The sequence below is a fragment of the Drosophila albomicans genome, unplaced genomic scaffold (assembly GCF_009650485.2).
Source record: "Drosophila albomicans strain 15112-1751.03 unplaced genomic scaffold, ASM965048v2 utg000142l_pilon, whole genome shotgun sequence".
In the NCBI taxonomy this organism is placed as follows: domain Eukaryota; kingdom Metazoa; phylum Arthropoda; class Insecta; order Diptera; family Drosophilidae; genus Drosophila; species Drosophila albomicans.
In genome coordinates this window covers 3,108-26,482 of record NW_026263530.1, presented here as the reverse complement: position 1 = coordinate 26,482, position 23,375 = coordinate 3,108, and the positions used below count along the sequence as shown (strand labels likewise).

The window sequence follows — 23,375 nt, the reverse complement described above, 5'->3', positions numbered from 1 at the left end:
ACGTGATTCACAACCTTTGTTAACACTTGAGCATTTTAAAGATAAAGCTCCTATTATTGTTTTAGATGTGAGTCATCAAAATGAGTCAGTGAAAAGTGGACCTATTGATATAAGAATTGATGTTAAAACACTTAATAATATCCCTGCTAACACATCAGCATATTGTTTGATAATTCATGATAAATTATTTGAATATACTCCATTGACAAACGTGGTTCGCAAAATACTATAAAAGAGCCAATATTTTTAAACATCAGTAGTAGTAGTAAATGAGACCTCAACTGAGGTACTATAACAAGCAGGAAAAAATAAAAAAAAACAAAATGCTACAAACAATAATCTTCGCATTTATTTTGTTATTCAATTATGGAAACTGTAATCCATTGAATATTAATAATCAAAGTATCAATACAAATGAAAAAAGTATAGAATTTAACATTACATTATCAAATAATGAATGAAACGACATTTAATATTAATGCAAGTAAAGATGGAGTGTTTGTTTATAAATTAGATGCTGTTAGAATACCACCTGATAATTAAATAAACAAATTTATAAATATATGTTTCAACTTTTTATTGCATTTTTATTTATTTTTAGTTATAGACAGCCTTCATTGGGGTTGTTGTTATAGTCGTAGTCGTCGTCGTACTCGGCGCCGTCGTGATGCGTTATCTCTACCAGCCTCTGCTTCATCGAGTTGCCGTAGTTGTTGTCGTGGTGTAATACCTCTAGCACCCTCTGCTTCACTGAGTTGTTGTAGTGGTTGTCGTGGTGTGTTATCTCTAGCAGCCGCTGCTTCATCGAGTTGTTGTTGTTGTTGTTGTTGTTGTTGTCGTGGTGCGTTAACTCTAGCAGCCTCTGCTTCATTAAGTTGTTGTAGTCGTAGTCGTCGTGCATTAACCCCATTTTGTATTATTGTTAAGCGGTTCTCTATCATATTAATTACTGCTGGTGGTATGGGTTCCCAATCATCCTCTGCTTCAAACTCATCTTCTATTAATGCAATGTAATCATCTACCTCAGCCATTAATGCGAAAAGCTCTTCTGCATCATCAACATCAGATCCAACATGGTTTTCCATAGAACTACCACTTGATGTACTGTCGCTCCGGGTTATATCCATTTCGTCTTCATCAGACCGAACAGTTGTTGCAATTTCTGGGGACTGGCCACTCATGATTCCTTCAACGTTTAAGTTAAAACTAACTTTCAATTTGGTATACATTTTTTAACCCCCTATTAAAAAATGCTAGCTTACGAGATTTGGAATTATCAATACTTGCACTTAAAAACAAAAGGGCCTCATACTAGTTATGAATATGATAAACTAAGAAACATCAACTACAGACAGGAAAAAACAATTACAATGTTGCTGCACACTTACAGATAAGCTATGCCCACGCTCAGATCCAGGCCTCCACCCAGACCTCCGCTCAGATCTAGACCTCCGCTCTAATCCAGGCCTCCGGTCAAATCCAGATCCAGACCTCCGCTCAAATCCAGGCCTCCGGTCAAATCCAGATCCAGACCTCCGCTCAAATCCAGACCTACGCCCAACCCTCCACAACAGCCCCCCCGCCGCCAGCACACAAACACGCGCACACGCGCCACTCACGACTTTGCGGGGTTCAACACACACAAAGAAAAAATGAACTGATTAAAAGTAGTATTACACATTTAAATGTAATATTACTATAGTATTACTCATGATCTTGCCCGGCGTAATGACGTTGCGATTGCTACAAAATCAACTGATTAAAACTACTATTACTATAGTATTACTCATTTAAATGTAGTATTACTATACTATTACTATACTATTACTCACAATCTTTTGACCGGCGAAATGACCGACGTAGTAAAGCCGTAGTAACCGGCGTAGTAACCTTGAACTGATAACATTACTCATGCTCATGACCGGCGTAGTAACCTTGAACGCGTAGTAACCTTGAACTGATAACAGATTAGTCACGGTTTCGAGAGCTGATTTTTTTTTTTGATGAGTCACGATTTTGAGCTCAAAATGTGCCCCCGGAAGCCCCATGATTTTTTGATGAATCATCATTTAGAGCAGAAAAAGTGGCCTGGAACTCCCATATCCTACCTACTGCTATATCATATACAACATTAATTTAGCACAAGGCTTGATATTAATAAAAAATATGTTATGTTTCTCATCTCGGTTAGACCTTGATCTTGGGTTATGCACCTGAAGAGCTTCAAAGCCTAAAGCTTTAAAATTGGCAACAATTTCGCTACTTAATGTGCTATAATGAAGCCCCTTAACTACTATTCTGTGAGGCTTCTCTTCCTTCAATTGGCACGTATGGAATTCAATTTCCATTTTATCAAAATGATCAACAATGGCTCTATAAGTTTGAGAGTTCTTGGGAAAAATTCTGGCTGTTACTCCTTGGATAACTTTGACTAGTACGTTATCTAAACTAGTGACCTCCGATATGACATCAAATAGATCGTTAAGGTTTGTAATACTTAAAACTATTTGCGGTGGTTTTGAAGTAACATTAGCATTATTATTACTATCACAATTAATAGGTTGAGATCTATTGCCTGAGTCATGTGTTTCCATATTATCACTTGATAAATTTTGTTTGTGTAGCTGTCATAGAGCTAGTAGGGCATTCCTCTGCAACACTACTGCCATCTTCAACATGTCTGTCACTGTTTAAGTCGACTTCCATGTCTAGTAAGGCAAACCTATTCCTAGAGCTTGCCTTGCTGGTTGATGCTGTGGATGATCCAAATGACAATTCTCTGTGCACCTTCTTAGAGTTACCAAATGGTGAGAGTGTTTTCTTCCTCTTACTCGACAGATGTTTTTGGGTAACCTTCAACTTGGTAGCAGCATCATTAAATGGAGGAGACGAAAATCCAGAAGTGTTATTAACCGTTAGAGAGACAATTGTAGCACCTCCACTGAGAGATTCGCATAATTATTATCCATGCTCACTGCAGAGCAAACACTGCTGATTGTCGTAGTTGATGCAGTTGCCATAGTGAAAATTGTATTACTAGTAGCACTAGTAAATGTAAGCGTTGTGGTTATGGTGCTAATATTTTGAGTTACAGAACACAAAGGGATAATACACAAAATCACTAATAATTTCTGACTTTATCTCCAAAGGCGATTTACCGGCAACTTGTTGCATTTTTTTTTTATAATCAAACTGCTTATTGCTTAGCTGACTGTTAGAAAGAATATTTCCATCCATTAACAAATATTTGACTAATCAAATGTAACTTACTTGTTTCAGTTTGGCTTCAAATAGCAAAAGTTCCTGCTAAGTTTTGTCAAGGACTTAAGAAGGTCAGATCGCTTGACAGATAAGCGCAGCCCAATTGTGTTTTAGTAGCAGACAATATACAACATTTCTTCCAGTCACGTCTTGTGTAGACACAAGATGAGAAAAGAATTTATCCTTTCAGTTTGCCGTATACGCGGAACTGATTTTCTACAAGAAACGTCGAGTATAAATTCTGCCAAAGGAAATTTAAATTTCCCTCGCTGCGCTGGCAGAATTTGTACTCGGCGTTTCTTGTAGAAAATATGTGGTCCAGCTTTTGCAGAAAATCTGTGCTTAGATTCTAGTGCGTAGTTCGGAATATGCAAAATAAAAATACGTTCAAAAATATATGCAGTAAATAAAATGTTTATTGTACTTCAAATTAAATGTATTTAAACTAAAACAATGAGTACTTAAAATTATATATTATCTAAACACTTAAAAAACTTATAACTAAATAATCTAGCTAAAAGAAAAAATTAATTTATTTCGCCGTTTTCTATATTCTTCGCCCTGGACAACGCATTGTAGTTTCTATTTTTATACCCGCTACCTATAGGGTAGAAGGGTATTATAACTTTGTGCCAGCAGGAAATGTATGTAACAGGTAGAAGGAGGCATCTCCGACCCTATAAAGTATATATATTCTTGATCAGCGTCAACAGCCGAGACGATATAGCCATGTCCGTCTGTCCGTCTGTGTGTCCGTCCGTCTGTCCGTATGAACACCTAGATCTCAGAGACTATAAGAGATAGAGCTATAATTTTTTTTTCGACAGCATTTGTTATGTTTGCACGCAGATCAAGTTTGTTTCCACTTCCGCCCCTGCAAATCAAAAAAATCGAATAACAAGTGTAATTTTAAAGCTAGAGAATTTTGGTATATACAGTAATAACTATAGTAGTTATGATCCTTGAAAATTTGGTTGCGATCAGAAAAAAATTGTGGAAGTAATTAAGGAAATACTTTTGTATGGGCAAAAACGCCTACTTACTAGGGTCTGAGTTGCTTTGGCTGACAATCTCGTATATTGTGCCGTCTATGGTATATTTTGAATGCGGTACTATATCTATATACCACATATACCATTTGGTATATTTTAGTATTTTGCAGTATATTCGGTATATTTTGAGAATAATACCGCAAAATATATTGCTTTTATTCAAAATGGGTAGCAGGTATCTCACAGTCGAGTACACCCGACTAGCTTTCTTACTTGTTATCATCCAACATTGCTCTTTCGTGGTCCTCAAAACTGTAAACATAAATACAAATATATTCTTAATTTAAATCAGATTAGAATAGCAGTTTAAAAATATTAACAACTTACCTCTGATTGTTTTATAAAAGACGCGCAGGAAAAAAATCAACTTTCTCGTACAGCACTCACAAATCAAATGACGCATGATACACAAAATTGCACTTGTTTACGTAAATTTGCAGAGTTTTTTGAGAAAAGAAATTAAATTTTGCGATCAGGTAAACATTGTTTAAGTTATTAAAGAAATAGTTTTATATGGGCAAAAACGCCTTCTATGTATGTGTTGTATGTATGCGTATACGTATATACATGCTCGCCTCTATATTTGTATCTGTATGCATGGAGGCACTGCGATAGCTCTATTTGTAGAGTGCAAGCATATTCATGTTATGGTACTCGGGGAACTCGGGTTCGAGCACGCTCGGGGTACAAACTTTTTTTTTTTTTTAATCGTATTTACAACAATTATAAATAAAAATTGTGGATTTTATTAAAGAAATACTTTGTATGAGCAAAACCGAATGCTATGTACATACATATGAATGCGTATAAGTCTATACATGCTCATCTATATTAGTATCCGTATGCATAGAGGGTTTATAAGCAATGCGATAGCTCATGTGGTAGAGTGCAAGCCGATCATGTTGTGGTGGTCGGGTTCGAGCCCGCTCGAGGTGCAAACGTTATTATTTTTTTTTAACCACCCGGTCGGTGGTGCTCGAGTTCAAATCCCGATCGAGAATACATGCATATTTATTTTAATAATATATTTTGAGATTATTACCGTAATATTTTGCTTTTAATCAAAATGGGTAGCGGGTATCTCACTTGTTTCACTGTAAAGACGATCGCACAAATTCTGTCAGAGAATTTTCCATATATAAGTATAAGTTGAACTGATTTATATAAAAATTAATAAAATATTAATACATATAGTTAGATGGAAAGTTGAGACCTCTTCGTCTCAGCTATGAAATGATCGATGCCTTTAGCCACGACTTTTTAATCGGTTATAGGGCTGATAGTGACGGTATTCGATGTAATACCTCTTTCGACTTCTTTGTCGAGTAAAATAGGTTTCACAAAAAAAGACTTCAGTTTAGTCTTACAATTAATTTATTTGTACATGCATACTGTTCCAAGTCTGCTTAATTACTAATCTCAGCATAAGCTAGGATTCAAACTTTTTAGTGAAAGCTTAGCTGCCGTGTACATACTGTACATACATAATGAGCTTAAGGTTAGGGTATGTGTACATGACTCCCCAGCACGAGTTCGACAATATTGTTGAAATTTTCAGTGATTAAATGTTGAATAGGTGTATACAAAAAAGGTTCTTAATTTGGATCATTTTCATTTTGGTATTTATATCTTCTTTTTACCTGATCTTTATAAATTTTTTTGTTGGGTTTTCATTAGATACCATGTAGTTACCAGCTTGATTATGGTTACTTATTTCTTTATAAATTGGATTGGATTTCCTACTTGGTAATTCTTAACGTATACATTTGCGAAGTTTGGCTCATTTAAATTATTTTGTTTCGCATTTAGATTCTGCTTATTTTTCAATAATTTTTCGGACAATTTTACAATATCTTCATGACCAAGTATGTTATTAAATAAATCTATTGGTCTAGTGTTTGTAATTGAATGTATTGTGTTATTGTAACAAATAATTGCTTTATGGACATTTTCTTGAACTGTGTCAGTATTGTTTGGATCCGCGTTATACAATCCTATCTTCATTTAGTGTTAGATGTAATCGTTCCACGTCCGAGTTTCCGGTTTTCTTGTAAGGAGTTGTAAAGTGCACATTTATGTTATTTTCCAGGAGAAAATTGCTTAATTACAACTATGTTAAATTAATGTATTATTTTTCTCTTATATGTATATGCAAATATTCGTGAATACCTCTGTGATTATTTTTTATGTGTTCGTTTTCAATTATCTTTAGAATTTTTTTCTTTATCATTAATATCTTCAAATAGTATACACGACTTGAGAATTCTTAAATTTCTATTATTTTAAAAAACTGTCTATAAATTTCTTGAAATTTTACAAATAAACTTAAGTTTTTCTGAGGCCTTTCTCAGGCAATTTTTCTTGCATGAACTTTAGCATATTTTCCTCATCGCCACTTGTTTTAAAATGTGTCTTATTTTTTTTGTTTATACAAAATTTTGAATGTACTTGAATCACTTTCTGCCTCTTTAATTTTTATTTGAATTTTAAAGACGTTTAGACATTTTTCAGTAACACTTATAAAATCGTCAAATCGCCAAATCGTCAGTTTCGTTAGTAAAAATTGAATCAAACTTTTAGAGAAATCTTCATCTTCTATGTTTGTGTTATGTATAATGTCTGGTAAACTGTTATTGATCTCTAGCGTGAATATATCAGTGTTATGTATATCTACTTTTGTTTGTACGTTTTGTCAAATTCCTCTGAAGATGATTCAACAATTCTGCTAAGTCTGTCTGCCAAAGCGTTTTCCTTGCCTTTTATAAATGTTATGTCAAAATCGAACTCGTTTAATTGCACTTTCCAGCGTTGTTGATTTAAGTTAGGTTCTTTTAGATTGTTAAGCCAAACTAGGGGCCTATGGTCGGTTTTAATTATGAAATTTTTTCCGTAAATGTAATATTTGAAGTATTTTGTTGACCAATAAATGGCAAGAAGCTCTTTCTCTATTGTGCTATAGTTAAGTTCATGATTTACTTTATTTCCTTGCATGAGCACCGCGCCTAAAGCATAATTACTTGCGTCTGTTACTACAGTGAATTGTTTATTAAAATCTGGGTATACGACTATCGGGTCGCTTGTTATTAGGATTTTTAGTTTTTGAAAAGCTTCTGTGTATTCTTGATCATTTTAGCATTTTTCTTTAAGTATTTTATCAAGGGCTGTGCAATTTTTGAGTAGTCTTTTATGTACCCCTTAAATAACCTGTGATTCTTAAGAAACTTTTAATTTGTTTCTGGTTTTGTTAGTAATTTTATTTTAAAGATTGCGTCGACTTTCTTTTGACTTGGCTTAAGACCTTCTGAATTTATAGTGTGGCCAGGAAATTCGATCTCCTCTCTGATAATTTCACATTTGTTTGATTGGAGCTTTAAATTTGCTTTAGATAGGCAGCTGAATACAGAATTAAGATGATTGACGTGTTCTTCTATATTTTAAAAAAAATATAAGGATGTCATCCATGGAGACCATGCAAAATTGCCCAATAAAGGGACTAAGAATGTTGTTCATTAGTCTTTGAAACGTCGAGGGAGCGTTCCGCAGTCCAAAAGGCATACGAAGAAACTCGTAATGTCCACTTGTTGTTGAAAACGCGGTTTTGTGTATATCTTTAATGTTCACTTCTATTTGATAAAAACCTTCGCGAGATCTAGGCTTGAAAATATTTTGCAGCCTCCTAACTTGTCAAAAATCTCATCTATATTTGGGATGGGGAAGCGATCTTCGATAGTTTCCTTATATAGTTTACGGGTAGTCTACAACGAGCCGCCACTTTTGCTTATTAGACTGGTTCATTTTCTTTTAAACTACCCATAAAGGGCTATTGTATGGCTTTTTGAATGTCTGATGATACCTTGACTTAACCTTTCTTCTATTTGCCGATTGACTTCGTCTTTATGTATTTCGGGGTATTTGTATGTCTTTGAATAAATTGCAAGATCATTCTTTGTAACTGGAGTTTTTTTGTTGTGTTATTATTCGACTGATTGTGATACCCCTGCTTTCTATTATTTGCGCTAAATCCACCTTCAGATCTTCGATTTTCAGTTTTTGTAGCATTATCTTGTTGGTCACCGCTAGCATCACTAGAACTACTTTGTGTTACTATCAATTCGTTTACATTTTTATTATCGTTACTAAAATTGGTTCTAAAGTTTGGTTTATTGTATTTATTATTCTTTCGAGTCGGCCCGTATAATGTGTAGCTTTAAAATCTAGCATCTTCAATGATTTTGTAAGCATCATCTAAGGACTGCGGATTTCTCACGAATATCATTGTTTTAGTAGGTTCAGGTAAGTTGTCTCTAAAAACGGGTTTACTTCGGAAGTAGTGTATGTATCATCGTTTTGGATTAGTATTCGATTGTGTACTCTATTAGACACTTCATTAATTTTACTATAATATTCTTCTATGGTTGATTCAACTCGACACGGTTTTAACATATCCATTAAAACGTCGCTAGTTTCTTTTTCACCAAAATGTTTTAAATGATCTGCTTTAACTGCTCCCAATCTATCTATTTGTGCTATTAGTTCACTTGTATCCGTACCATCAAAATTTTGTATTTATTTTATGCAATTCATGGTTGAGTTAATCGTGGCTAAGCTATTCTCATTCATTTTAATTTTTTTTTTTGTTTTGATTTAAATATTATGAGTAATTGCCTGCTTCTTATTTTAACAATGTTCTTCATCATTGAAAGCCTTTTTAGCTATCTGCTTTACGCTTGTCGTAGCAGAATTTAACTAAGCCTAAAAGTAAGCAAAGTTTTTTTGGATAATGTAAAACGTGCGCACCACGACTACATATGTGTAGAAAAAGTAGTTAATGTAATATATTTTATTAAAGTTATGTTTATATATGTTAATAATCCAATTTTGTTAGTTAAATGTTAGATGTATAAATAATTGTTTAGTGTTAGTATAAACTTGTAGGATATATGTATTTTGCACTAACCATACAATACATAGATGCGTCACGCCATACAACCAAAACGTCCCATTGAAAACAGTATTATTGCCGCCCCAGTCGGGTCGTGCGCTGCGATTCGAACACCGAGCCTCTTCGGCTCATTCGAAAATTCGAAGTGCTAACGCAGCGCGCAGCGTTGAGTTCAGTCGCAGATCAAATGCGGAGCGATGAGCACGGGCGCATTTCGTTGCGCTCTGCTCTCGCTTCTATGTATGCGTGCATGTATCTACATGCTCACCTATGTCAGTATGGGTATGCATGTGAAGTTTTGCAACGTGCAGTTGCCTCACTGACAAGCAGCTAGCGCACGTCAATTTTGTTTTGCCGCGACGAAAGTCTCGAAGATGAAGTCGAGTGACTGTTCGTGCCTTCGACTCTTCGTGCCTATATACTGGCAATTTACCGCCGGCGAAATTCAAAGTGCGTTGGCTTTACTCGTAATGTGTTGGCGGGTGTGGAAAAGTGCTTGGGTTCAAATCCCGTCTTTTTTTATTTATATTTTATTTTCATTTTTTATTTATATTTTCATTTTTTACAAATTAAAAAAATTAAATATTCATTTATAAATCTTTATTTTTTTTTTATCAAAACTTTTGATACAATTTTTTACTAACTAAAATATTACAAAATATAAAAATAAAAACAATATTTTTTCAGAAAATATATACAAAATTATACTTTTTTTAATTATTAGCCGATGAAAACAATTATTATTTATTTCAGAAATATTATCTAATTATAAATGCCAAACTGTCTAGAATTGGGGTGGGTTGTATGCATGTGTGCTTTCCCGTGTGTATGTGTATACACATTGCAAGAGTTGTTGTTGCAACTACAAGTGATTGGCACGCGCCAGTTGTTATTATTGTTTGTCGACAGTTTAATCTGTTTTGTTTTGATTTGACAAATTTTCTTTTCTATCATTTTGACCGCGCTTTCTTCTTCTTATTAATTTACCATAAGCTCGTGTAACATGCATATGTGTATATGCAAATATGTACATATGTACATATGTACAGTCAGCGCCACAAAAAAAGCCGCACTTTTAAGGGTTACGAATTTGTAACTTTCAGGGCCTGTGGTTTCATTATATGATTTCGGATTCGCCCAATTTTTTTTTTAACAAGTTAATTGATGGTATGTTAATAAAAGTGCATACCAATTTTTATTTTAAATTTGCTTTTAATATTAAAAAAAATGTTGTTTTTGGTTTCACCTTAGTTTTAACGACTTTTCACTATTATGGCAAACTTAATGAAAAAAATCATAATAGTAATAATAATGAAAAAATTCAACAAAAACTATTTTTTTCCAATTGAACACCTTACTAACTATAAAAAAAAATTAAATCTAGGCAATTTTAACATTAGACATATTTTTTTAATTTAGCTTAATAATTAGAAATGCCGCCTTTGGCCTTAATTACTGATTTTACCCTATTGGGCATAGAATCGTAAATGGAATCCAAATATTCCTTCGTTATATCGTGTATCCATACTTTTTCTATAATTTGTTTTAGCTCCTCCATAGTTTTGGGCTTTCGCTTTCTTATTTTGGCCCCCATATAGGCCCCAACACTCTCGATTGGACTAAGGTCTGGGCTGTTTTCTGGCCAATCTAAGGACTTAATGCCCAAGCTGTCAACTTGATAGATAGGAAAAGCTGTCAAGTCACCCAAGCAGCATATTTTCATTTATGATAGAAGTCGACTGAATTCTGAACTGAAAACTCAATTTCTAAAGTTCCTAGACTGGCAATTATAATAATTCTAAAAATTATTTAAAGATGGCTCATCCAAACGGGGTATTGACATTCACGACGTCTATCTCGGGTGTGCAAGTGCCGCAGGCCACAGCCACAATGCCAAGAGATGTTCAAGGTGAGGGAGGAGGTGGGACGACGGGCGGCGGTCAGAACTCACATTATGATGAGCGCAGAAGTTACTTTCGGATGAAAACGGCAGAATTCAAATGTAAAAAGCAAGAGCTGGCCGCAGAGGCCAAGAGGCTTGAGATTTTGAACATAAAGCTAGCTAATCAAAATATGCGTGAGGCCGCAGAGGCCAAGAGGCTTGAGGCTTTGAACACAAAGCTAGCTAATCAAAATATGCGTCAGGAGCATATACTCAGAATGAGGGAGCTACGATTAAAGATAAGGCTCCTAGAGGAGCAGGAGGAAAATTTGCAAGGACAACCCAGCACATAAAAATGTAATTTTAGCATATTCATATTTTATTTCGAGCTAAAATACAGATTACAGATTAAAATACCAAACCAAAAGCTTAACTGTACTTTAGATATTCACTACCTCAATAAAGATAAACCCAAAGTCTAGGTATCCTAGACTTAAGCCACATCATTAAGGAACTTGTCACTCACCTCGCCCAACTGATTGCGGGCAAAACATTGAACGACGCCCGCGTGCCACTTTTGCACATGATGGATGACAAGGCGATTGAGCTCGATTCTCGTCTCGTTATCCAAGCTGGCATCCTCGCTGTTGAACAGCCAATAGATGTGAGGCTGGGGATGTCCGATGCAGTGATGCCAATATTTTCCTTCGTCATTATTGCTGTCCTCATAAGTAGCCATGAATTATTTGGAGATACTTTTCAGGCACAGGCAGTGTCTGTCAGACACTACATTTCTAATAAGGTTAGTGCATTTGGTTCTGTGCAATTTAACCTTCTTGGCGTCAAAATGTGTTTTTACTAATTCACTTCTAATACTAATTCAGCTTCTTGGCGACAAGTTTCTGAAGATTTGACCGGCTCGAAATAAATTTTACTTTGTTTCACTAAACTTGATGTATTTTGGGTATGTTTTTTTTGTCGTCATGATGTGCACTCTTATTTGGTCAATTTTACAGTTAATACTGCATTTGCAGTATTTGAAATAAGCCCTGTTAATGTCTGAATTATGTCGGCTAATCCAATCTTTAAAATCGGGCTGCAGTAGCCAACAGTCCCGAAACTTTTGCTTATACATTTTTTTTTGCATTTTTAACTTAATAATACAAATTTTGAAATTGTGTGTTCAGTACCGAAACAGAGAGTGCAAGTAAACCGTGAATAGTTTTTCGATTAATTTTTTACCAAACTGTCGATATAGATATGGCAGCCCGAAAAGTTTACAACCTGTTTCAAATTTTACAGCTACTAATAAATTTAAAATTGGAGCGTGATAGCAACTATTTTAGAAAAATAAAGAATTATATTAGATTTTTAAAAAAAGGACAGATTTCCGGATGAAAAATAAAAAAAAGACAGATTTCAAGTATGCGGATTTTCAATTTTTTCCGGATGAAACGTTAAAAACAGGACAGATCTGTCCGGAAAAAAGGACAAATTGGAAACAGAAACAGCTTATTTTTCTCGACAAAACTTTGGCAACACTGGATGGGAGCATAGCTGGGAGAAGTGTGTGGAGTTACAAGGAGACTATGTAGAAAAATAAAAAATTTTCAAAAAAGCGCGTGCATCATGGTTAGGACGGTTATTTATCAGACAGCCCTCGTACAATATTTCCTAGCCGAAACCATAAAAATTTCCACCAACCTCTGCCGCTGACGGATGAGTCCTTATCAACAACACACTAGAACCACTTGAGAATTGCAACAGGCATATACATAAGTAAAATTTACTATTTACGTTTTTTATTTATGTAAACAAACCTGGAATTATGCCATACAAATGTGTAGTTGGAGAACGAAAAATTGCATTCTTTTAAGCTGATCATGCCAGTAACACAAACAAGTCGAGTGTGCTCGACTGTGAGATACCCGCTACCCATTTTGAATAAAAGCAAAATATTGGGGTATTTTTTCAAAATATACCAAAAATACAAAAATTACTAAAAATATACCAAATGGTAAATTGAGATATTGATATAGTACCACATTCAAAAATATACATAGACGGCACAATGTACCAGATTGTATAAAAATACAAAAGTATTTCTTTAGTACCTTCCACATTTTTATCTTGATCGCAATCAAATTTTCAGGACTCAAAAATACTATAGTTACTATTGTATACACCAGCTTTAGGTTTAAAATTACGCTTGTTATTCGATTTTTTTTGATTTTCGAGGGTAGAAGGGGGCGTGGCAAAAATTTGAAAAAAAAACTTGATCTATATCTATCTACTATAGTCTCTGAGATCTAGGTGTTCATACGGACGAACGGACAGATAACCAAACGGACAGACGGATATGGCTAGATCGTCTCGGCTGTTGACACTGATCAAAAATATATATACTTTATAGGGTCGGAGATGCCTCCTTCTACCTGTTACATACATTTCTGTCGCACAAAGTTATAATACCCTTCTACCCTATTTGTAGCGGGTATAAAAACAAACCGCGCAAAAATTTGACATCGCCAATGCGGCGCACAACTAACCGAGTACTCGTCGCGAAACTCATTCTTGCATTGCTTCGCCGTTCGGATACGGTAAGTTTTCTACTCATGCCTTCACCACATTTGCCAAATCCGTTTTACACCATGCATGTGTTCCAGAGGTCGACTTTTTGGCATTAATTCTTAAAATAGAGTTACAGACCTCAAACTTTGCACATTGTGTTTTTTTAGAAAGATAAGTATGTATAAAAAATTTGGTATTATTAGTAGAAATTAAGTATACGTTGAATTCAAACAATAGATTTACATTTACTTCAGGAATGACTTAAATATCTATATATACATGTGTATTTGTTATATATTATTATTATGTAGGTATATAGATATAGCTATACTAATTTTATTCGCTATCTCGTCAGTATCTGTGTCGCTGTACGTATTTGATGCGTCCATTATTTTCGGCTCTTCTAGTAGGCTTAATACTTCTTTAGGTAAGATCTTAACTTTATTAGATCGCTTTCGTTCAGCAATGCGAAGGCTGGATAACAAAGGATCCGATGAGTCCAAAGCTCTGTTAAATACATCTGCTATGCGATGAATTCTACTGCCTATCCTAGAATGGGATATGCGATCTTTCTTCGATCTGAAGCATTTTCACCCAAAGAACCAACCGGAACCACAGAAGCTTCAATAATTGTGATTTTATGAAGCGTTGCTGACATGGGATACCATGGATATTTCTCCAGCCTTGAGAGAGCTGCTGCCCTATTGCAGAAATTTTGAAATTTTTCCACAGAAATTTTATATTTTCTTGACAAACTATTTCATCAAAATAATTTCTTCTTAATTTTCAGATTCCGGCCGCCATAAATTCTTTGTCCTTCATATCTTTAATGTGCCATTTATTTATTCCATTCTGTATGACACATTTAAAACATGTTTGAAAAGTCTGATTCATGCGTGTAATGGACTTATACCGTATTGAAGAGAACCTGGTTTTAATTTGAAGTTATTTGATTGCAAATTTTTTTCCGTTAAAAATTGTGTTGGTGTTACTCCACATAAAGGACAGCATTGTGTGGATTTTGTTCCCGTTAAACGTTTAGAACTTTGCCATCTGTTAAAGTCATACATAGTTAATAAGTAATTGTGACTTTTTTATTGCTATCAATTTCGTATTCGAAAGGTACTAAAGCCTTTATTTGTCTGTCAAGATCCGACTTTCGGCAACTATATAAGTTGGCGTTTTCTTTGGTGAATTCTATTTTCACGGGCCTGCAAAATCGAACATACTGTGGTGTAGCATTTACATATACATTTCTTTCAAACTTATTTATAAGTTTAATAGGTATTAGCGACGTGACAAACAATGATTGATCAATAATGGGATCTCGATGTTCTTTGAAGCTTTGCATGTGAATTGTCTGTCCAGTAGACCCATCAAAGCCATAGCTAGCAATTATTTTCAGCTCCTTAATGTTTGGAAACATCTTTCTGCAATAAAATTAGACGACTTGCTGTGTGATCCAATAAACATTGCAGTGGTACTTGCGCAACAGTTTCAGTTATATTTATTCCATTTGGCCGACATTGATCCTTAGCCTCTACTAATTCTTGTAGCTTGGAAATACGTTGAAGCTACGACTATTGGCTAGCAAAGCAGTATTAATATATTGCTTTTCTGTCAGAGAATTTTCTAGGAGATATGCCAGAGCTTCATCTGGAGATATCTTAGATGTTGTCTCTTCGGATTGGATATTCTGACGAAATTTTTAGCGAAAACAGCTGCAGCATGAAGTAAAAGGTCTCTCTCATGTCCAACACTTTCAGCTACTGATGACGCCAACTTTCTTTTTAATCGAGCTCCAGCCTCATTATAGCTAAGGGTAGGAAGACCTTTTTTAGGCGGTGATGAGTCACAGTTACCGCATTGTCCAGTACAATTATTATATTCTGTGAGAGCCAGTGTGGGTGGACTTCTTTAAGCGGTTTAGCAATCGATTGTACTTCGGCAGGTATTTTTTAATATGTCCAATAAAATGTTTAACCGCATTAATAACTTTTTCCTTTAAACGTGTAGCATTATTGCCCAATTTTTATAAAATGAAATCGTTTACTGCAGCATTACATCAATTGTTTTGGATCATATTTTCAGCAGCTCAGAACGCATAAATTCATATGACACTGAAAAGTACCGTTTTTTCGAAAACGAGCAAAAACCAGCAAAGAAGACCAATTAAATTTGAATTCCTATAAATTTATAAGTAACTTCACCTGATTAGTTGCTTGCGCCGATATGCGCTGAAAAAGTAACACTTCACAAAACACAACTATTTTTGTTACACATTCCTGCTAAATAGACACTTACAAAACATTTGACAACACTAACACATATATGTATAATGATAACACAAAATAGTTTTATTATTGATTTTCATACCTTGATCTTTGTTTTACAATTTTTAATCTGGTATTTTCACCCAATTAATCCAATTGTAACACAATTAAAAGTTGCCTTAAAGTTGCCACCCAATTTGCAAGTTTCAGTTGGTTGCAATGAATCAGCTGGTTAAATGACCGCGCTCAATTTAACAGGGTTGCAATAATGCTCAAAAAGATGTATATTTATATTTATTTGGGATGTCTATTATCAAAATTTTGTTCATATTCAAAAAATAGTTTTAATAATTTTTTCATTTTATGCCGCACTGGACCACATTGCACTGCAGTGCATTCGTTGGTTGAGCAATCAGTGCGATATCTCGTTTGATCCCTCGAATTGTGTACCCCTATAATTGTCCGAGATAGCATAGAGGTTGCTAGGACAATTCAAAAAAAAATAATAATAATAAAAAAAAAATTAAGTAAAAATAAAAAATAATTCAAAATTAAAATTAAAACAAGATTTATTTTGTATTTTATTTTATATTTTTTGTCTCCTTTAATAATCTAAACAATAATGAATTCCAAAGAAACACTTGAAGGCTCTAGAAAGAAACTTGCTATTTGCGTAAAGAGCATTAGCAGAATTCATGATCAAATTCTCGATGACACTATCGGTCGAGATTTGAAAGAGCTAGAGTGTAGGCTTGAGATGTTGTTGTCGCACATTGAAAATGCTCTCAAAATATCAAGCAGAATTGAGCATTTGACGAATAGTCGAATATCGGTGCGAGTAGAAGATATTTTCATTTCTGCAATGGCAAGGCTGAAGGCGGTGGTGAAGTCGTTGACCGATACTTCATCCGCCAATATATCGATTCAGCCGATTGCTGCTCCCTCGTACCCGTCTGCCTAAACTGTCATTGCCAAGGTTCAGCGGAAAGTATTCCGAATTTAAAAATTTCATAAGTTTGTTTGAGACTCTTGTTGACAATGACCATTCAATTCCCGCGCATTGAAAAAAATTCAATCATCTCATTTCTTGTCTCTCTGGTGAGGCTCTTGGAACGGTGAGAGCGTTTCAAGTCACCGAGGACAACTATGAGAAAGCAATGGCGAGTTTTGAAAGATTATATGACTATGATTGTCTGATATTTAATGAAAATATCACTGCTCTTTTCAATCTGCCAAAAATTTCGCAGCCCTCCGCTTCAGCGTTGCGAACTTGATTGACACTGTCTCTGCGATATACGGATCTTTGTTGTCGATAAGTGATTATAAGAAGATTGCAAATGCAATCCTTATTCACCTAGTCATGCACAAAGTTGATGCAATGAGAAAGAAGAAGTGGGATGAGCAGCTAAGATTACACGAAGATTCCATTATGAGTAAGTGTGAAACTGTGCTTAATCGTCGATATCAGCACTTGTCAGCTGATAATTCGACAAAGTCTGATAGTCAAGCGTTTCCGCCTAAACAGCTTAATAATAGCTCGTTTTCGTGTACGACGCTCAAAGATAAGATTGATCAAAAGACCCAAATATGCGTATATTGCAATTCCGAAGATCATTCCATCGTGAGTTACTCGATGTTGCTGCCTTGGCAGTTAAACAGAGATTTGACTACGCGAAAACAACTGCATTATGCATAAATTGTCTTCGGAAGGTCACACTGACGCCCAAATGTAAGGCAAAAAAGTGTCGTGTGTGCAGCCGTTCACATCATACGTTGCTGCACATATATTTCGGCGACTACAAATAGTAGAGCGTTACCACCCCCGAGTCTCTCCGCTGTTGAGCCTGATCGTCCATCCACTTCACATGCGATGCATGCGACCGTGTCAGATAAAAGTGATCCTGGCCACAGCAGTCATCAACATAAAGACGAATTCAGGCGATTTCGTCTTAGCCCGAGCTTTGCTGACTCTGGGTCAATTTGTGACTGACGAACTAGCTCAGCGGCTGCATTTGCGTAGAGAAAGACAAGTGCATCAGCTTGCTTAGCATTGATGAATCCATATTCACAAGTTAAGAAAAAGATACACACTGTGGGGATCGCGAGTTGGCTGCAATGAATACGCGATCGATTTATGGATCCTCAAATCGATCTCAGGTTATCACACTGTAAATGTCAGTAACTGGAAGATACCTGACAATATTCAGCTAGCGGATCCCTATTCTTCAAACCGCAGAAAATTGATCTTTTTATCGGCGCTGAAACATCTTTGACCTATTGTCCGTTGGCCAAAATAAAGCAAGGTCCAGAGTGTCCAATCCTCTAAAGACAAGCCTTGGGTGGATTGTCTCGGGACGGTACACTCCTGGTGAAAAATCTCACCAGAAGATGATTGTCAATCTGAGCTATCAGGAAGAAAGTTTGAGCTCGATTGACAAGACCTGCTGAAGTTTTGGACTGTCGAAGATGTGCGCTCTCCCTCCAAAGTCCTTTCCGCTGAACAACAAAGTTGTGAAGATCATTTCACAAATAATGTGAGAAGATTGCCGTCTGGTCGTTTCTAAGTAAGACTGCCGTTTAAATCAGATTCGCACCAGCCACTTGGGTGCTCATTTGAAGTTGAACGGGGTTTTCGTCGCTTGAAAAACGCTTAATTCAAGATCCCGAGCTAAAGCGAATGTACTTGGAATTTATGGAAGAATATGTAGAGAAGTGAGTCACATACTTCCAAGTACTCCACACTATGTTATTCCGCACCAATGTGTATTACGGCCCCAAAGCACTTCGACAAAGCTGAGGGTCGTATTTTGATGCTTCGTGTCGCACTTCGACACATAAGGCGTTGAATGACATTCTTATGGTCGGGCCGACCATTCAAGAAGAGCTGTTTTCGACTCTGCTTTCGTTTTCGATTGCATAAATATGCATTAACAGCCGACATCAAAAAGATGTACCGCCAAGTTATGGTGCACGAGGCAGATCGAAACTATCAGCTCATAGTGTGGAGAAAAGACCCATCAGACTCGCTGAGATTATTCAATTAAATACTGTAACATATGGCACTGCGCCAGCGTCATCTTGGCCATACGGTGTTTTGATCCAGCTGAGCGAGATTGTGAAATCCTCGCACCCCATGGCAGCTGAGGTTATCAGGCAAGACTTCTACGTTGACGATATGTTGACTGATGCCGCATGCGTCGAGGACCTAAAGACAATTAAGTCTGAAGTGTCGCAGATACTGCTAGGAGCAGGTTTTGAACTGGTTTCCTGGTTCTCGAATGCTCCTGGGTTCTCCGCATCAGACAGTACACCAAAGCCGATAACGATCTCCGAGACTGACGCAACCAAGACTCTAGGTGTGATTTGTTGCCAAATGAAGACGTGTTCCAATTCCGGATCGACGATTCATCATGGGTCTTAAAAGCGACAAAACGGAACATTCTCTCGGTGACATCTCGGCTATTCGATCCGCTTGGCCTATTATAAAAGCAAAGATACTGCTTCAAGAGCTCTGGTTCAAAAGTTGGAGTTGACGAATCCATACCATGAGTTTGGATACATCGTGGCAGCAATTGAAGTAAAATGACACAATTGCAAAACATAAAAGTGCCACGATATTTGTTCACAGAGCCTACGTCACCGATAGAGATACATGGCTTCGCCGACGCCTCAATAAGAGCGTATGGGCGTGTATTTACGTTCGTACGCATACTAACCTCAAAATCAAAAAGTAGCTCCCCTCAAGACTAAGGAACTCTTCCTAGACTTGAGTTGTATGCAGCTCACCTTCTTGCAGAACTATGCCACCGCATCGAAGGCTGATCCGATCACCAATTGAACGGACGGTTCTTTGGTCAGATTCGGAAGTCACTCTTCATTGATCGGTCACATCCTTCCACTCTCACAACATTCGTGTCAAAATCAGTGGCCGAGATTCAGAGAGCGGTGGACTCGATCGAAAGTTTTTTCGTCGCACACAAGTCTGTTGAGAGTGTTAGCTTATGTGTTCCGCTTCATTCGAAGCCGTCCAACGGAATCAGAACTGAAAGAAGCATTCAGTAAAATAGTAGAAGTAATGCAGGATTCAAATTCAGAGACGATATAGCAAAGGTTCGTTAGAGTAAACGTGTGAGCTCTACAACGACTCAATCCTTTCATACATGAGTATGAAGGATCTTGGGTTCGTTTTCGTTGTTGCGAGTCGGAGGGCGACTGGTAAATGCTCCCTATTCGTATGATGCTATTTCTTGTCGAAGCGCTCACAATTGCTCGCAGCTATGTTAGGTACCTTCACTTGACCAACTGTCACGCTGGCCCAAGGGCGCTCGTGACATTCATCAGAGAACGACTTGGTTAGTCAATGATTAAGAGCTTTGTCGTCAGAAAGTACGATCATGCATCCCGTTGCTTTAAATGCAAACCTCGGCTGCTTACGCTTATAATGGGAATTCGCTTGCTGATCGACTCCGAGCGCTCCGCCCATTTTCAATTTGTAGATTTTTGTGGCCCAGTTGAGACTACCTATAGGATTCGCGAAAAGCCGCCGTACAAGTCGTAACATAGCTTTGTTCGTCTGTTTTGCGTTAAAAGCGGAGCAAGTCGCCATCTGAGGAGTCAGGAGGCGAGTCGAGGCCGAGGAGCACGCAGTTCGCGCACTTCGCATCAAGAAGCGGATGCGAATTTGCCGTTCATACCGCCGAGGGCTCCTCACTTCGGAGGACCTATGGGAGCAGGTGTGAAGTCTGCAAAGCACCTACTCCTACGGACGGGTGTGCAACGCCCTGCTCACGCGCCGAGAGCTGCAGACATGGTCGTGGCAGTCGAGGCGGTGCTCAACTCCGCCCCGCTAGGAGCCGTAAGCCACGACCCATCGACGCGAGGCACTAACCCCAGGGCATCTACTAGTGGGCGGGCCCACTGGTAGCACCGGCAGCATCGCGGACCCCGGACCAGGAGGGTCTGATTTCTTAAGGCGATGGCGAGCTGTCTCGTCGCTCAAGCGATCGTTCTGGCAGCGATGGTCCCTGGGTATGTGCTGGCCTGCAGGCACGGGCCAAGTGGGATCGGTTGCTGCCAAATCTGCGAATCGGAGAGCTCGTCGTCGTCGCAGAAGACAACCATCCGCCGATGTAGTGGATGGTGGGTCGAGGTCGTGGCGGTATACCAGGAGCGGACGGGGCGGTGCGCGTCGCAGACGTGCGAACCAGCACAGGAGGGCTGTTTAAACGGCCAATACATAAAACTAGCGCCTCTGCAATAGCATGCAAGGCACAGCGTTCATCGGGGCCGGTGTTGGCGCCCATTGTTGTAGATTAGTTAAGATAATTGACGTTGTCAAATTAAGTTATTAGAATGAGGCGAAGCGACGAGCGCATAATAAAGCTTTCGTTTTTGCTCTCTTGAGCGATTCACCTCGCTTCGCCATCTGTAAAATTAGGTGTTAAAACCGGCACCCTCCAGACCATCATATCCCGGATGAACCGCCCACTGCCCCACACACCAGAAGCCCGTGCCTGCCCCGCCATGTCATTGACGGCACTACCCAGTGCAAAGGGAAGTGAGTATTCTTCCCCACCGCGGCGTCTGGCTAGACACGGGGAAGACGCCTTCGAAGCGCGAGTGCTCATGGATTCCGTGCTGTCCTGTAAGCCGCATCAGCGAGTCGGATGGCGTCCATGGGCGCTCCATCACCGCGTGGCGCAGAAGGAGTGTGCACGGCAACGTTGCGCCTCCAAGACGTCACTTATGAGCGGTGAGGTCGTCTTCAAACGGATCCGCAGCTCCAAAAACGACGCCCACCAGGACTGTCACACACCGGCCAGTTTTTTCAGCAACCTCGTTATTGGCTGACAAGGACTGTTCCGTGCATCGTTTCTCGCAGGTCTGGGGGCTGATGTTACCCGGACGTCGTGCTGCGGGTATCCTCCGACCAAGGCGGACTGCGTGATATGTATCTCTTATTGGTGCCAAACTGATACAAACTGTTTCGCACGTGTCGAGAATAATTGACAAATGATAACACCGCACGTCTGTGCCTTTTTTATTTACTTTTTCATAGATGATTATCCAAAAGTCTTAGATTGATCTAGCTACAGTACATAGTAAGAAAATAGCACGCGGCGAAGCCAGCAGCGAGCGGCTGCATACCTATTATACGCTTTACATTATCTATGCTAAGATATGCGACAAAGCATATTAGCGAGAGTGAGCGAGAGGTCTTGCATCTAACATATGCATTCACTCGAGTCTGAATGTTACTGTAACGAAAGCTTCGCTGCGGCTTAACTGTTCATATTCGTTTACTCTCTGCAATATTTGCAATACAGTGGCGCTGAAGTGTGAGACATGTTTGCAACTACTGACTTGGGTTCGCATAAAAAGTTATTAGTAAAGTAATATGAGTCCAAATTTTTTGTGTTTATTCTTTGAAATATTATATTAACCCAAAATCGTCGTATCGTATACAAAATATACCAAAAAATCTAATTGTGGTTATTTACCGAAATAAAAACAAAAAACTCGCATGTACTCAGTTTGCTCATTTTGACACTTTTTCAACAACGTTTTTTTTTTTTTAATACTTGGTCCAAAGACCGTATAGTTTGTAATTGTGATATTATTCATTCTTGCGTATATTTTCTACCAAATTTGTATTATCTTTCTATATAGCCTTCCATTCCGCTGGACTCGTTGCTGCATCTCGCGCTAGCTTGCTGTACTTGATTCGTAGAGTCCCAATAGTTTTTTCATTATCGATCAAAAAATTGTCGATCCGATTGAGATCAGGACTCTGTGCTGGCTGTGTTTTGCGATCCATCCTTGAGATTTGACGTGTGATTTGGATCTCCATCTTGTTGAATTGTGCATGTCTCTCCCCTTATATGCCATTTGTCAACAAATCGCAAAGAGGTCTGCAAAATATCCTAGAAAGCTTCCTTTGCATAGTATCATCTATATCTAATTGGTCCAACGCTCCACCAAGTAGAACAGTTCCAGGTCATGGCATTCCTCCTCCAGTGTTTCGCAGTTTCTTGTACGTGGCGTCCTGCAGCGACTCTTCAGGCTTCTTCCATAAAACTTGGGAACTGGACGACTGAAAATAGTTATATTGTCTGATGAAACGAAATTAAATCGATTCCATTATATTGTAACAATATTGTTGGGTCATTTTTTTAAGTCATTTATTTTTATACATATTCTAATTTCGTTTTGTTTTTCTATCATTAATTTGCTCTTTATGCTGCTACTGAAATCTAAACGTAAATTCTTTTGCATAGTCGTCTATGTTATATATTGATATCTATTTTTTTGTAAGTATTAAATTATAGAATGTCTCGGTTAATCTACCATAAACAGTCAAATGGACAGTATTCATGTACCTTGATGGAGTGTAT

The 23,375-nt window shown here is 37.6% G+C and overlaps 1 protein-coding gene across 1 annotated transcript; it reads right to left on the bottom strand.

Annotated features, from left to right (window-relative positions):
* Positions 1-586: 586 nt before the first annotated feature.
* LOC127566285 (putative uncharacterized protein DDB_G0281311) lies at positions 587-1,412 on the bottom strand. Its single transcript, XM_052008303.1, has 2 exons — positions 1,389-1,412; positions 587-1,331 (listed from the first exon to the last, which is right to left on the bottom strand). The coding sequence occupies exon 2, from the start codon at positions 908-910 to the stop codon at positions 602-604; it is 309 nt and encodes a 102-aa protein (XP_051864263.1). The 5' UTR covers positions 911-1,331; positions 1,389-1,412; the 3' UTR covers positions 587-601.
* Between the last annotated feature and the right edge of the window lie 21,963 nt (positions 1,413-23,375).